The following is a 17,393-nucleotide window of genomic DNA, read 5'->3' on the forward strand; positions in this document are numbered from 1 at the left end:
CAAGTCTAGCGTTATTCTCACTACACATACTGATGCTTCAAACTTTTATATAAACCTTTAAAATTCATGCAACTGTTCTCCTCCCTCTCTTCTTCTTCTTATTCCTCTCTCTCTCTCTCTCTCTCTCTCTCTCTCTCTCTCTCTCTCTCTCTTTCTTAGCCCCTTTTTGAAAAGTGGTTGTTGAAAATACAGATAATGGGATTTGTTCTGCTAAATTCAAATTCTGAACCATTTTGAGCGAACGCTGCATAAAGCTTGTGACAGGGCCACCAGCTTGACGAATTTAGCAAAAATAAACAACAGTGTTGTCACATTCCTCAGAAGCATCCATCATAAAAAAAAGCCTTTATCCCTTCTTTGCAGACTAGCAGCACAGCCATCTGGAAATAGTGGATAAAATTACTTCTTTGAACGAAAATAGCAGCTCCCTTTATAAGACCACGCTCAACTTATTGAAATAGTACGCATAGGGAAGAGGGGGGCTTTTCCGAACGACTTTCATCATTCCTGGCCCCAAGGTCTCATTTTCAACCAATATACTTGCCTTTTTTTACTCAGCATAGAATAAACAATTGGCATCTTAGCATTAGTTTGTGGCATTTTTTGGAAGCAAGATGAAATGTGTCTATCACAAATATCAATAGGCTTTAATATGTAGTGTATAGTCCCCATCATGAGGCCAAAGCGGACGGGTGCAGAGATCTATCTGAATGGGCAATATGGTTCAGCTACTTATTCAAGAAACAATATTTTAAGTACAAAAAAGAAAAAGAATTCAACCACCTAAAATACATTCAAACACCTCATTCATTTGACATTACAGGTGGAAAGGTCGAATCCAAATAAAAAGCCTTTCACTGATCTTTCTGTTGCACCTGTAAACGGGACTGGGGGTCTGAATTCAATATCTGTCAGATTTACCCCAGCTTAGTCTACATACTCTGGGGAAACAAATTTTTTACCACTTCTGCACAGAAAACTCATTAGAGTACATTCATTTTTGATCTGTTCAATTTCTCCGACATAAAAAATAGCAAAATTTCCCTTTTTCCAGCAAAGAACTTAACCAAAACAAAATATCCAGAACTGTATTCGATTAGTTCATTTTGTGGCTCACTATCAATGCTAAATGACTCATCAGTCTTTAACCCCCCCCCCATCAAAAAAATACTTCACGTCCTCGCTACTAGTCCTCTCTTTTAGTTTATGAGGTGTCTTTGCTTACTTTTTATTTGATGAGAGCTTTGGCTTCTTCAAAATTTTCCTCTGGGTTTGTGCTTCATGCTAATTTTTTTCGAGAGTATCAGTAAGAATTCTGATCCTGCCGGGTTTAGAACCCCCCAACTGACGTACAACGGTAGGTTCTTGGTATCATCTCGCAATTTCAGGTGACTGAATTATACCTACTTACTTATATGCTGGTCTTCTAGCACGCTGTTCCTCTACCTCTGTCTGTCACAGATGGTGGAAGGAAATTGGACTCAGAAAATACCTTTGGATCAACCGGCCATATGCCTGTCTTACCAAATTCCACAGTTAGGTTCTGAGGACTTATCTTTTGAAAAAAGGGTGCTTCTGAAAGTTATTTGACTTTATGCAAATATTCTTGGCCAAGATTTTAATGAACCCAAGTCGCATGGCTCTTTGAGAGCACGTTTCAAAGGACTATGACATGTCCAGTGGTTGGAAGCGATGTGAACAATGTGGTGGAAATGTGCGAAGGTATATCCCCTTTTCCTTGCAAGAACTGATAGCTTGAATAAAAATATAGCTTTCGTGATTGCCAAGCAGCAACAGGACAAGATTTTCTAAAGTTGCACCAACTTTCTTCTGAAAATATTCAACAGACAAATAAAAATTGTCTGTTGTTATCCAACTACTTTGATGAGCAAGACCAACATATCCATGGGGACTGTCTCGAAACACACTTTCAGGGACCTTAACACGAGGAAAGACTTTATTTGGTGAGCAAAGGGCAAAACTGGATGCTTGAAATTCGCTCGGAATAGCCCCTAGACTAACGTTAAGAATCACCACAGAGGGACGGAAAAAAATGAATGGTGACTGGGTTCTAGCCAGTTAGCGAATTAACATAAGAATCATTCTACAGAGAATACAAATAATAACCTACACACCTGCAAGAATTAAATAAAAAAAACTAGTTTTTTGAAATGAAAGTAAGGAGCGACATTAAAACTTAAAACGAACAGAAATTACTCAGTATATGAAAGGGGTTTTTCCTCCTCGACGCCCCGCTCCTTACGCTAAAGTTTTTTATTGTTTTAAAAAGTAGAGTTGCGAGAAGGAATCAAAGTTTAGCGCAAGGAGCGGGGCGTCGAGGAGGAAAAACCCCTTTCATATACGGAGTAATTTCTGTTCATTTTAAGTTTTAATGTCGCTCCTTACTTTCATTTCAAAAAACTTGTTTTTTTTTTATTTAATTTCTGAAAGTTTCTGAATTAATGCATGTCTGATTTTGGCTCTCCGTATATAAATTATTAAAATGAAAATTGCACATTAATTCTTTTTTTGGCTAAATGGCTTTCTCTTAGTTTTGATCAGAAGATTTTGAGAAATAAGGGGTGGGGAAGGAGGCCTAGTTGCCCTCCAATTTTTCGGTTACTTAAAAAGGCAACTAGATCTTTTAATTTTTAACGAACGTTTTTATTAGTAAAAAAAAAATACGTAACTTAAGAATTAACTTACGTAACAAACTTTTATATTCTTATATTTTTGATTATATATATGAGGGGGTTGGTCCCCTCGTTAATACCTCGCTCTTCACACTAAATCTTGTTTTGTCTCAATTCTTTAAGAATGACCCCTGAATCAGAAAGGCCGTAGAATAAATAGTTGAAATTACTTAAAATTTTTTTAGCATAAAGAGCGAAGTATTTACCTCCTCCTAAATACCTTGCTCTTTATGCTAAAGTATTTTTAGAACCCCTCATATGCGTAATAATCTCTGTTCGTTTTAAGTTTAAATGCTTCTCCTTACTTTCAATGTTTACTTTCAAAAACTTTTTCATGATCCTATGACTTTTAGGGGTGTTACCCACTATTTTCCAAAATAAGGCAAATTTTCTCAGGATCGTAACTTTTGGTGACAAAGACTAAATTTGAAAGACATAATTTGAACTTATATATTTAAAATCAGCATAAAAATCCGATTCTTTTGATATATCTTTTAGCATCGAAATTGCCGGGTCGCTCCTTACTACAGTTCGTTACCACGAACTGTTTGATAAAGAATTAAGGCTGAAATAGCCTTAATTCTAAATAGCTAATTAGAAATAGCTAAAAGGAATATATGTTACCAACCTGCTATGTTTTAATCTCAATCAAGAGCTAAAAAAAAACTTCAGATGTTGATTAAAGTTGTACAGCTTTTCAAACTGATTTGAACTTATGCCTATTTTGTACTACGTGGAGGCCATGTACCATAAATTTTTGTGTAAAAGAACGGAATATAAGATGCCCAAAAATAAAAGTTTCGGTTTCGCCCCTCGCACGGCATGCCCCCCTCTCCCCTATACAGTAAACTCAATTAGGTAATAGTGTTATTTCTTGTCGTTAACTAATGTTTTTTCTGTTAATATTTAAATACTTGAAAATTCTTGTTGGCCTTTCTTTTTTTCAAGAGCTCCCAAAACTGCTACAAGGACCATGTTTATTCCTATAAGAGTGCAATGCAATGTTTTAAAAGAATTGCAAACTGAAGCTAAATAAATTCAAATTTTTAGCTTTTCTGAAATTTCTACTTTAAAGGACTAAATCTTAAGCCTTGACTTACAAGCAGAGCCAAAAAACAGTGGAGGAGGGGTATTGGATATTTTTAATGGCTGTTTCACTTTTTTTCCCTTTTTACATCAATAATAGTATGCCATTAATGTATTATTATTTCGAGTTATAGAACCTATTCAAGATAGAAGATATGATAGAAAAATTCAAAAAGGTAAAAGGCTCTGGATTTTTTTTTTTTTATTACTTACGAACATGTAGTTCCACGTTCTGTCTGGTAATCATCAGCCATGGGGTCCCAGTTGTCCAAATCACAATCAGACATCTTCGAAAATTTCAACTGAAAGTGTGGAATTTTGAAGAGAGTTTGGTATTCTGATGCGGTAGATATTCCTCCTCCCTGTTGACCCTGCAACCAAAGTTTTATTCTTACTTTAAATTTTATTGTTTTTACTAACTGCCATGTTTACTAACAAAACTAAATTCTGACCACATTAGTTCGTTTTTTTATTTTAATTGAAAACTGGTTATTTTCATTTTTTTGTACTTGAATACTCGTGAAATGGTTAGTGAGTAGTTACGTTCTTATAGTACAAAAAGGCGACTTGAGTTAAGAGCAATGCTAAGACTCAGTCTTTTACACTTGATCTGACTGAAGAAAAGGTAATGGTTATATTTCTGTTCTTTTTTATCTATATCTTACAAAAAAACTTCCAATATATGGACAAAAATTACAGCCCTTTGAGTTTTACTCAGTTGTATTAACTGTCTTGCATTGACTGTTAGTGTTTTAGCTGTATTGACCATCTTAGAAGACCCATTTTCAGAAATCTTTCTTTTATCATTTATGTTTGACAAGACTATATGTCGTATATCTGTTTTTAATATTTGTTGCCGTAATGTTTTTTTTTTAGAAGGAATAGTATCTATATTGGTTACTATTGGCTATATATTGGTTATTGGTTACTCTTGGATGCAAGAATAATACTCATCTTTATTTGGCTTCGATTCTATTGAAACTAGTTTTCCTATGACATTGAGATAGTCACTCGAATTTCATAGTTTCGAATGATCATAACAATTCCTCATATTTTATAGCACTTGGTATTTACCAAGTGATATATAGCGATCGCAATTTTCGTCTGTCTGTCGGTCTGTCTATCTGTTGGTCCCGGTTTTGATAGGTTGGGCACTTCCAGATAAGGTAGGACGATGAAGGTTGGCAGGTGTATCATGGACAGGACCAGATTAAATTAAAAATAGTCACTTCCCCGATTCGACCATCTGGGGGGGGGGGGGGGAGTGGAAGGACGGTTAATTAGGAAAAGTTAGAAAAAATTAGGTATTTTTAACTTACGAACGGGTTATCGGATCTTAAAGAAATTTGATATTTAGAAGGGCCTCGTGTCTCAAAGCTTTCATGTTAAACCAGACCAGATCCGGTGAAATTGGGGGATTTGGAGGGACAAACCGGAAATCTCGGAAAACGCTTAGAGTGGAGAGATTGGGATGAAACTTGGTAGGAAGATTAAGCACAAGTGTTAGATAAGTGGTTGAAACAACCGGATTGGATCCGCTCTCTTTGGGGGACTTGGGAAGGGGGAATTTCCAGTGCTTTAGCGAGTTCGGTGCTTCCGGACGTGCTAGGACGATAAAAATTGGTAGGCGTGTCAGGGACCTGCACAAATTGACTTGATAACAGTCGTTTCCCCGATTCGACCATCTGGAGTGGGGGCTGAAGGGAGGGGAAATCGTGAAAAATGTGGTATGTTTATCTCACCAATGGGTGATCAGATCTTCATGAAACTTGATGTCGAAAGATGTCACGTCTCAGGAGCTTCATTTTGAATTCGGATCGGATTCGGGGAAATTGGGGGTGGAGGGGGGAAACGGAAATTTTGGAAACCACAAATCTTTGAAAACGCTTAGAGTGGAGAGATCGAGATGAAACTTGATGTGAAGAATAAGCACAAGTTCTAGATGCGTTATTGACATACCTTGACCATATCCAATCTTTGGAGGAGTTGGGGGGATTTCTAGTGCTTTGGCGAGTTCGAGGATAAGCACAAGCTCTAGATGCGTGATTGACATAACCGAACCGGATCTACTCTCTTTGGGGGTAAACTTACACATTATGAGGTTATTAATTGCACTTTCTTTTATATCCAAACACTGCTCCAGTTTCTGATTTGGATCACTGTTCTTCACCCTCTCTTGATTCCTCTTATGTCCACGTCAACGATAAGGAGAGAGATTATGACAATCGCCCTCTTAGTTTAGATAAATCTATTAGGTCAACTATCAGCTTCGGCACTCCTTCTGAACCTTAGAAAGATTTACATGATTGGGAAATGGTAAACGTGATAGGGAAATGCAAATCGGTCAATTTATCTTCTGACTCTTACTTTGCTGCAAACCACTATTTCTTGTCTTTTTTATCTTCTTGGCGCCGGTTAAATTGTCATTGATGTCTGTTTTCATTTACATGGTTATTATAGACTTTTTAGTTCTTCAATTAAACAAGCTGGAGCAATAGTGGTACTGTTAATTCGTGTAGGACCTAATGCCCTTTTCGAATCGTAGTGCCAAATCAAGAGAAGAGCCAAGCCAAGTTTTGGTTAAAGAAGTGGATTCTTAGCATTCTTACAATTAAGTTCTTAGAATTCAGCAGAAAACCAAATTGGTTCCTAAGCGTCATTTTTGTGCAGTTCGATTTTCGGGGGCCGAGTTAGTACCAAAAAGTGTGCTGAATGCAGTGAAACTTGAAGATTCTTTTCTAGTGATATTATACCCAAACTGTTGTGAATTAATTACTATATATGGATTTTTCTGGGGTTAATTTTGCTGTGCACAGCCATTTTATTACTTTAATCACAAATGTACTTCCTAATACTAAGAGCCAAAGACATGTTTTTACCTATTGAAAAATCTATTATTGAGAAGTCTCTTTGATGGTCAAAAACTGTGACCTTGACGGTATTCTCATGGAAAAAGGGAGAAAATGAAAAAAAAGGAATTAATACTGGAACTGAAATAAAGGAATTAATAAAGGAACTGGAAAAAGGAAAAATCTTTTATTATCACCTTTTCAGATATAAATAGACTTAAAGTCAATCTAGGGAGGCAAAAATGTTTTTATTCTGATGTTCTTGGTACTTTATATTTTTAACACCGTTTTTCATAATAGAGTGAAAAGAAGATTGTGATGCTAAACTTATCCTCAAAATTGGAGGACCAAGGACATCAAAATAGAAAAAAGAATTTAGTCCCGATAACAACGTTAGCGACTTCCCTAAACAACGTTAACCAAATTCTTTCACAAAGTTTCAGAAGCAATTTTCAGCCAAGACCTACCTTATTTTCTAATTTTCTATTCGACTCGCGTCTCATCCTTTAGAGATTGTAGTTTTTTGTAGTTTTTTTTTTTTTTTTTTTTTTTTTTACACCACAATTCACCTCTTTTGGATGGCTAAAATTTTCTATTTGTAATTTTCTAAGTTCTTTTTGTTTTCAAACAATTTGATATATTAAGAACAAACTAAAACTGGGGAATTCCAAAGTGTTCGCAATCGTGGACATTTTCTGCAGCAAGTATTAACAAATTGCATTCGAGATGCTGCGATTTTTTGTTTTGCACTTACATGCTTTTGGAAAAAGGTGACATAATATGGTCAAGACAGAGTATTATTGCTATTGTAGATTTTTTCCGGATTTGAAATGATGGTAGAGTGCTGGGACCAACACCAGAAGGCTTCAATGGTCAGGCAAAGATGTATTCTTCTTCAATTTTGTCATTGTAATTAATTTTTGGTCTGTCATAGAAATATTCGGCTAGACTCAGGCACCAAAGACATTTTATACGAACAAGATTTTCATCATGAAATCAAGCACTCTTCCGATATGCTAGCCTTGTTAATCATGTTTGGTATAGTATGCAACATCATAGTACTCATTTAGATAAATATATGTATATATATATATATATATATATATATATATATATATATATATATATATATATATATATATATATATATATATATATATATACAGAGAGAGAGAGAGAGAGAGAGAGAGAGAGAGAGAGAGAGAGAGAGAGAGAGAGAGAGAGAGAGAGAGAGAGAGAGAGAGAGAGAGAGAGAGAGAGACTCTTCACCTGATATTCTTCATTCTTACTGTCAACAGTATAACAGATGTCTATTTAGTCAGATGAGGAGCCCAGTGAGACGTCAGAGCCTTCACAGGAAAGATCATTTTTCTTTTTCTGTTTTGGCTTGAGCGCGTTCTATTTACTTCTCCTTTTTTTGCTCTCAAGTTTTTTTTTCTTTTTCCATCTTTGTTCAAGCACTCTCAAAGCCTCTATAGATGCTATTACTTCAGCTTCCAAAGCAAATGTCTGCCAGCTGATCTCTGAATGCCGAGGGATCAGGAGAAGGTCGGCGAGCCGATTCCAAGAAAAGTTCTTCAAATGATTTCTCGTGCGTATGAATTTTTTTTGGACTAACCTACAGTGAAATAGTAATCTGATCAGTTGCAATACTCACTGCAGTTGTCACTCTTTTTAAATTCTTTGTATCAACATATTGTTTTAACTGGGCTTGATGAAATTTCTCTTTTTCAACATTGCAGTTGAGAGTTCCTGGAAAAGCGGAATCGTAAATTCCTGTTGTTTGAAACGACTTTTCAATCAGTGAAGGGGTAAGGTATGTCGCACAGAGTCCTTGTTTTGGTAAGATGTCACCAAGGTGCGCTCATTGCCAGTTTACGAGCTTTTATTCCTTGGATGATCTCAGCCCTTTGTAAACAACCCTGTCAAGTGGCTGCAGAACATGGAACACATAGGCTGGCAAATTCAGGATAATATGTTCTTTACTGAAGCACGATCTTTACGCGTAAAAGATAAATGGGGCCTATTGTTGTCAAGAATTAGAATTTATTTTCGTTTCACCTGAGGCAGGCAAAGATCTTTAAACCATTTATAGAAGAGGTACGCTGTCATCAATCCTTTCTTAGTAACTAAAAAACATGCATCTGGATGGCCATTAAAGGGCAGTCATAAACTCCAAGCGTTTCTCCCCGAGAAGACTATCCGTGGTGACAATTCCTCGCTTGATGCATCAATATATCTTTAGATATATCAAAGATCTATATATCAAATATATCAAAGATCTTTAAACCATTTATAGAAGAGGTACGCTGTCATCAATCCTTTCTTAGTAACTAAAAAACATGCATCTGGATGGCCATTAAAGGGCAGTCATAAACTCCAAGCGTTTCTCCCCGAGAAGACTATCCGTGGTGACAATTCCTCGCTTGATGCATCAATATATCTTTAGATATATCAAAGATCTATATATCAAATATGTCAAAGATCTTTAAACCATTTATAGAAGAGGTACGCTGTCATCAATCCTTTCTTAGTAACTAAAAAACATGCATCTGGATGGCCATTAAAGGGCAGTCATAAACTCCAAGCGTTTCTCCCCGAGAAGACTATCCGTGGTGACAATTCCTCGCTTGATGCATCAATATATCTTTAGATATATCAAAGATCTATATATCAAATATATCAAAGATCTTTAAACCATTTATAGAAGAGGTACGCTGTCATCAATCCTTTCTTAGTAACTAAAAAACATGCATCTGGATGGCCATTAAAGGGCAGTCATAAACTCCAAGCGTTTCTCCCCGAGAAGACTATCCGTGGTGACAATTCCTCGCTTGATGCATCAATATATGCAAGAGCAGTTATTTTATCACGCCCATTGCCACCAGTTCTCCGCGTTGCTGGGGATTCTTTCGGGACATCGATTTTAAAGGTATCAGGATCGCAACAAAACGAAGTTTTTGTCCAACTTGTACCAGCATTTAGGTTTGTCTAAGATGTCAAACTCTTCTGCTATTTTTTGTAGGAAGTTATAAAATCTTAGAATGATGAAAGGGTCTGCTTGTTGCACAGCCCTTAGGTTTTGAAGTCACTCAGTTTTCTTAAGCGAAATGTAGTTTCTTTTCTTAAACCCAAACCACCAGTCTTCACCTGGCGAATTGTTTGTGAAACGAGTACTGATTTTGTCCACACTGAAATATTTTTGTACATTAGGTATATTACTTATTGTTAAAGTTATGATTAAATTACAAATACTCTGAAATCTAGGCTAGAATTGCCAAAAAACGAGGTACCTTTATACATGGGGTAAACCCAGCCCCCATGTCAGAATTTACCCTGACATGTTGGATTTACCCCAAATTTGGGTTTTCTTGGGTAAGTCTGATACCCTTGTATCTCCTGTCTGGTTTGAGGATTGAGGAAGTCTGGTTTGAGGAAGTCTGACTAGACTTTGCAGCAACAGTTTGGGCATGTAAACTAAACATATAACTCTTCATCAACTAATAGACTCGGGTCATGTTTGGCATGTCTGCTGACAATAAGTTGCCTTATTGTGTACAATGACACAATTAAATGCTGGTGTCTTTTTTTTTTTTTACCTAAGTGGATAAGTTTACATTTCTAAACGTTGAACTCTAGCTTCCAAGTCTCTGCCCAGCAAATAAATGAGTCCAAGTCTTCTTGAACGGTTTCTATTTTTTTCTGAACTTTCAACTAGAACAATTACTTTTGAATCATCTGCTTAAAGGGTTATTTTATTTTTGATGTTAGAGGATGCATCATTATGAAAATATTTAATAGAGTTACCGCTTCTTCCCTAACATAAGAGATAAATATTTGCCCACTTTCCCAAACACTTTAGCTCCTTGTTTTTTATTACTCAGGAAAAGCATCAAGCAGTCAATTCTATATTGATGTCTATATTGATAAATCTATATCGATAGCTTTTATTGCAAATCTATATTGATAGCTTTTATTGCAAATCTATATTGATAGCTTTTATTGCAAATCTATATTGATAGCTTTTAGGTTAATATGCAATCTCCTGTGGCACACCATATTAAATGCTTTTACAAAGTCCAGCAAAATCATCTCTACTGGAGAACACTTGTCTATAAGTTTGGTGACATATTCATATGCACCATTAAGGTTGATCTCAACTGATCTAGCAGAATAGAAACCATACTGGCATAGGGACAACAGCTTGCCTTGATTCAGATATTGAACGACCATGGAATAGACTATGCTTTCAAATATTTTTCCAAAAGCGGGGGTGATGCTGATTGGTTAGACAGAATCATTTTGGAAAAATGTTAATTAGTCAGCATCTAGCCACAAATATTCTCTCTGTGGAAACGTTCAACTGACGACGCGCCAATTTGTCTTAGTCTAAATAAACATATTATCTGCCTGTTTTACTAAATTTCTTATATTTTCTTGTGTTTCCTTTTGTTTGTTTGCGCTTTGTTTATTTATCTTCTGTTTTGTATTGATTGTAGATTTTTTGTTTCGTTTGTACTTAATTTTTTTCACTTTTGTAAGTGGGTAAGATATAAATTATAAGTATTATTATTAGTAGTAATAAGTAGTTTTAGCCTCTAAGCCAAAAAGCATTCCCAGGTGCTTATAGCCTATGCCTATCATGATTTCTGCAGAATGTTGACCTATTTTGGGAAACACCTTTGTTCTTCTAGAAAGGGTTTCATTGCTATCATCCATTTCCATAGCAACCCTACCTCTCTTTAATGCCTACATATGGCTCTAGGCAATATAATTTTTTTATTATTTTGATGGTTTACATTATTATTTTTTAAACTAATTTCTCATTAAGAGCTAAATCACAATGCCAATTTTAAAAAGAATGGTCAGGAGTTTGTTATAAGGTTATAAAATATGGCAATAAAGTGAGTTTTGTAATAATAAAAAGAATTAGGTAATCTTACAGTTTATTGAAACTCAGTAAGCATATAACATTTCAAAGTTCATAAGTCAAGATATTAGAGAGATTACTGGCTTTCACATTCGAAATGTCATCACATAATTCTTAATAGCCTCAAAGTAGATGTTGGCAGTGTTCCAGAGTTCTGGACTTGTAAAACACATTTCAGTTTTCTCATACAAGTGTTGTATATCCCTTCTTTTGAAGAAACCACTCTAGTAAAAAAAAAGAAGAAAAAGTAGTATCATTCAATATCCCAGTCAAGACTTTCCAAATACAATGGTCACTCGTATGGCAATACATAACCGTCCCTTGTAATATTTTTCCATTGTTTTTCCTTAAATCACGGTATTTCTTTTAATTCAATTGTATTCTTAACCTCCCATTACAATTATTTAATCCCATATTAATTATAATCCCATTATAATTATTTAATCCCATATTAATTATAATCCCATTATAATTATTTCATTGCAAATGAATTAGTTGGGTAAATTCATGGTAAATGATTAGTTGGGTAGATTCATTATTTAAAAGTGTAGAATAAGTCAGTGGAAATCTGGAAACCTTATTAATGGAAACTTCCAGTATGCTATAAAGTCAGCAATATCACAGAGTTTTCTTGTAGTTTTGCATATAGCCTAGGACAAAGTTTGGTATCATGAGGAAAGTGTGTTACATTGTCACAGTTATTACCATTATGTTTTGAAAGAATATTGATTAGGAATTGAACAGTACTATCTGCACTAATACTATTTTTTTAACAACTAATGTCATTTGGTATTATGCTAATTCATATAGGAAGGCTGTTAATTTCTGAAATTAAAGAAAATAGGCAGGTAATTGCAGGTACTCTGTATATATATATATGTATAAAAGCCAAAAACACAGACCAGAGCTACATGCAAGTATTAAGGGGGAGGAATGCATTTAAAACAAGAGTGACTCTTAAAATCCAACTGATAGAAAATTTTCTGAATGTAATAAAAAAAAATGTAGCAATAAACTTTTAGTTCAGTAAATGCTATGGCTAAAACAGTCATCTTAAGGTGAAACCTGCTTAGGCTTGCCAAGGAAATAGAATAGAATATATTTATTCCCTATAATAGCCGGAGCTAGCATCAGCATGTCATGACAAAAATAATTTATACCTTCAAAAACTCTCACAGGAAAATTTAAACAAACATTATATTAATCAAACATTAAATATTAGTCGCGTCGATATTATTAAAATGACATGTAAAATATGGAACAAATGATTTGCGATATCTCTCAGTACTATAGGCTGAGTAAGTCAGTAACTGTGGACAGTTCTTTTTTATTTGTCGGAGTCTAATAACTGGTCCTTCAGTTGGGGGCTCTCAAGGTTGAGTAGTAGACGACAATGAGTTGGGGAATTCAAACAATTTAGTCCAAATCTATATGTTAAGCCATGTCTACGACTATCAAGTGAGTCCAAATTGAGTTGTTTCAGTGCATCCCCGTAAGTTCAGTAGTTTTGTCCAAGTATAATTTTTAAAGCTCTTTTTTGTATCGTCTCAAGTCTATCTGTTTGATCTTTTGTCAATCCCGGATGCGAAGCAGGGCATGCATACTCAAGAGAAGGTCTAACATAGCTGCAGTATACAGACTTTAAAAACCTCAGTTGGTGTACCAAATCTTTTTAGGTTGGAAAATGAATGTAAAAGCGAGGCGCCTTTTTTAGTCAGATAATCAACGTGCGAATTCGATCTTAAATCATCGTCCAAAAGAATCCCAAGTATTTTAAGAGTTTTCTTTGTTGGCAGTATGGAATTATGAGGAGAGTGGTTGTTACCCTTTAGGAAGGAAAACGTCATATAAGAGCTCTTAGTTTCACTGACCGTCAGTTTTAACTTTCATAATTCAGCTTTTAGATCATGATAGATTTTGATCAAGTCAGACTGTTCAGTAGTCAGGGGGCTGTAGTCGCAGTGATAAAACAGTTAAATCATCAGCAAATTTAAAACGCTCACGAATTGTTGTTAAAATACGGTTAAAAACAATAAGAAAAGAAAGCGGTTACTAAACCTAATTTAGTCCCTTGTGGCGAACCACAAAAAATATTTACAAATTCAGATATCAAATTCTTTGCTTCTTCCACAACTACATTATGATCAAGACTATCAAAAGCCTTAACTATGTCTGCAAATAATGCATCAACATAGGCCCCATTATCTTCTAAGTGCTTAAGGATAAATGGAAACAAATAACGGCCTCAAACTGAGTCAGTTGATTATAAGTCTGCCGTTATCTGATAACATCAGGGAAAATAAGGTCATAATAAAGGTGAAAATAACATTTTCTGAATACACTAATTACTTCATATGCAAATTTCGTTGCAAGAGGGGTTTGAGTAATGCCAAACGGAGGGGACAGTAGGGGGTCATTTGTTATTTCATGTTTTATTTTTTACCACTACTGCTACTACTATAAACAAAACTTCAGCACCAAGTCGTCTGAGGCCAACAGAGCTACATATGCTGCTCCCTTTATAGAATAGAATATGATTTATTGGCTAAAATAGCACACAAGCTAGCATAAGCACGTCAGAACAATTATAATTACAATGATAAAATAAATGTTAAGGGATAAACATAGTTAGCCTACAAAGTTAAATCAATTATTAAAATGCGAAACAAAATAGGGAACGAAAGAGTTTTTGTACCTCATTGTCAACATTTGGGAACACAAGTCAAGTTGAGTATTTGGAGCTCTATGAGCATTAAGTCTTAATTGGGAAGGATTGGGAGGTTTTCTTTGAAGGGGGGAAGAAGACGTCGATGATAGTCAGAACTAAGGCACTTGTGCCCGAAGTTCATGGTAAGGAAGTGACGTCGTGATTCCAATGTAGTGAGTTCAAGTCTAGCCAAACCTTCATCATAAGTAGTATAGGACGTCCCCAGTATAATTTTTATAGCTCTTTTTTGAATGCTTTCAATTTTAGAACATTGGGATTTGGTCAGTCCAGGGTGCCAGACAGGGCAAGCATATTCAAGACAAGGTCTTATATAAGAACAATAAATTATTTTAAGGTTCTGGATTGATATGGAGAACCGTTTAAGAAGGGAGAAAGATCTAAGGAGAAAACCACCTGTTTTAAATAAGTGAAAAGAGTGAGATTTCCATTTAAGGTCATTGTCCAAGTGCACACCAAGTAGCTTAACCATGTTTAAATTTGGGATGCAAAGGTAATTATTGATTGGGGGTATATTTTTTAAAAAGGAGAATAGTATTAAACTGCTTTTCGGTATGCTCAGATTGAGTTTAACATTGGCAAGATCATTCTTTAAGTTGTTAATGAGTGAGTCAAGTTTAACGCCCAAAGTGTTTGAGGTTTGACAAAGGTTGAGTAATGTCAAATCATCCGTAAATTTAAAAGTGTTGTCAAAGTTTGGTAAAACATTGTTAAAAACAATTAAGAATGCTAAAGGACCCAATTTAGTCCCTTGGGGTGCTCCAAAGGAAATCGAGGTAAAACCTGATGAATCTCCGTTAGGGAGGACTACACATTGCTCACGACCAGATAAAAAACTAGCTACTATACGTAAAACAAAATCTCTGACGCCTAAAGCCCTTGCATTATCAATAACTGTCTGATGATCCAAGTTGTCAAAGGCTTTACTAATATCAGCAAAAACAGCCTCAACGTAGGAACTACTTAACTCAAGATGTTTGAAAACAGTGTCAAGTATATAACATAAACAATGGGTGGTGCTATGATTCGGCCTAAAGCCAAACTGATTTGGGTTAATTTTATCTTGAATATCATCAAAGAGGAAATTGTAAATAAAACTTTCAAAAATTTTAGAGAAAATAGAGGTTTTTGATATTGCTCTTAAGTCAGAGGGGACCTTTGGGGTCTTGTTTTTCGGTATAGGTGATATAATAGCTCCTTTAAAACACACTGGAAAAATACCATCTACAAAACATTGGTTAAAAATTGCAGTTAGAGGTACACTTAAATAATGGGCACATTTCACAATCAATTTGGTAGGGATATCACCTGGGTAAACTGACTTATTTGTATCAAGATTTTCGAGTTTAAGCTGGGTCTGATGTATTCCAATCACAGGAATGTCAGTCACTGCACTGTTGGCCGGCATATTTTGGAGTGGCGGGTGAGTTTTACAAGTTGAAGTAAAATAATCGTTTATGATATCTACACTCACTGGGTTGCATCACTATCCAGTAAGAGAAACTTAGAAGAGACCTTTCCCATGAGATCTTGGATACATTTGTGGAAATTCTTAGGGTCAGAATACAGTAACTTATTGAGCACGTGAGCACCATGTTCTTTTCTTGCTTTACGAATTTCACTAATAACAATGTTTCGAAGTTTTCGAGATTCCTGGAAAAATCCTTCCTTAAAGAGTCTATCCCGTTCATTTATTAGGCACAAATTTTTTTTATTTATCCATGGTTTACAATTGGATTTGTAATTGACTTTTTTCACTGGAAAGGTTTCACAGTATAACTGGAAAAGTTCAGCTGAAAACTTAGAAGCCATTTCATCACCATTGATAAGACATAGGATATTGGCCCAGGATTTGGATCTAAGTTTTACTCTGAAATGGGCAATCTTCTCGTCAGTAATGGGTCTATATGAATAACTGATCAATGGTTTAGGGGGAAAGGATGATAAAGGGGTACAAAAGATGCATAGATGGTCACTTACCCCTAATGGAGGGGCTATTTTCGGGGCACAGTAGTAATCTTCAATGTTGGTAAAAATCAAGTCTAGGGTTTTATCACTGCATGTAGGTGACTTGACTACCTGGTCAAGACTAAGAGCAGCGCTAAGCCACTTTCGAGTGGCTTATCCCAGTCTATCTAAAGCCTTCCTCTTTACACCGTTCCATAAGGTTCCCATTTCTCTTTAATCTTTCTTTATTACATCCTCCAAGCCTAGGATGTTTCTTTTTAGCCCTAGATGGTTAGCAAAAAAGAACAATCATTGGCAATCCATCATCCTTCATCTAAAGAATGTGCCTAGCCATTTCAACCTTTCTCTCAAAAAAGCAGGACATACATATATAGCCCATACATATAGCCCAACAAAGAAGGATTGAACCATACTTTTTATACAGTCTACTGTGAAATACAGTCAGTCAGTTGGGTATATAAAACAATATATAGTCAATTTCACTGGAAAACATCTAGCCAATTTTCCTCTGTTAGTTGGAGTGTCCATGCTCCAGAGTAATGTTTGATCACTTTCATCACTTTAGCTTCCAGTATTCTAATCATCAATACTCTTAACATCTTGGGCCTTGGCTATTCTGCTTTTAGCATCTTTACTGCACCTACCATCTTTTACTAATAATACTACCAAACTAAGTGAATCTGCCTACTTTATCAATCTTTTTGTTACCCAATATCAGATTTTCATCTCCACTTATTCCTTAGTGACTAAATTTAGGCCTTAGTGACTTAGTCTTCTTAAAATTTATTTTCAAACCTATTGTAGCATCCAAAACCTGCAAAACCTCTCAAAGTTCATTCATTTTGCTAACACTTTCATCTAGGACACTTAAATCATCAGAATAATTTATGTCCAGGAAGGTTTTACTTCCCCATTTGATTTGATGTTCTCCCATTGTCTTTCCTGTGCTCCTTAAGACAAATTCCATGAAAGTAATTCATATATTGGGGATAGTACACAATCTTGCTTTCACTTCTGATTTATTATGAAACCAGCTACTAACCCCCTTTCCTACCTTAATAACAGCAGTGTTATTCTTGTACACAGTACTAATCAGTTCATTTTTTTTGTCTGGCATACCATACAAGGATAGGACTTTTACC

At 35.5% G+C, this 17,393-nt stretch overlaps 1 protein-coding gene across 1 annotated transcript in view; it reads right to left on the reverse strand.

The window, feature by feature from the left end:
- LOC136028810 (uncharacterized) overlaps nucleotides 1-17,393 on the reverse strand; it is an 83,981-nt gene that overhangs the window by 7,494 nt on the left and 59,094 nt on the right. The window contains exon 2 of the mRNA XM_065706718.1: nucleotides 3,993-4,150. Within this exon, the coding sequence (XP_065562790.1) occupies nucleotides 3,993-4,066 (74 nt within the window). The 5' untranslated portion in view covers nucleotides 4,067-4,150. The remainder of the gene's footprint in view (nucleotides 1-3,992; nucleotides 4,151-17,393) is intronic.

The sequence above is a fragment of the Artemia franciscana genome, chromosome 7, assembly GCF_032884065.1.
Source record: "Artemia franciscana chromosome 7, ASM3288406v1, whole genome shotgun sequence".
In the NCBI taxonomy this organism is placed as follows: domain Eukaryota; kingdom Metazoa; phylum Arthropoda; class Branchiopoda; order Anostraca; family Artemiidae; genus Artemia; species Artemia franciscana.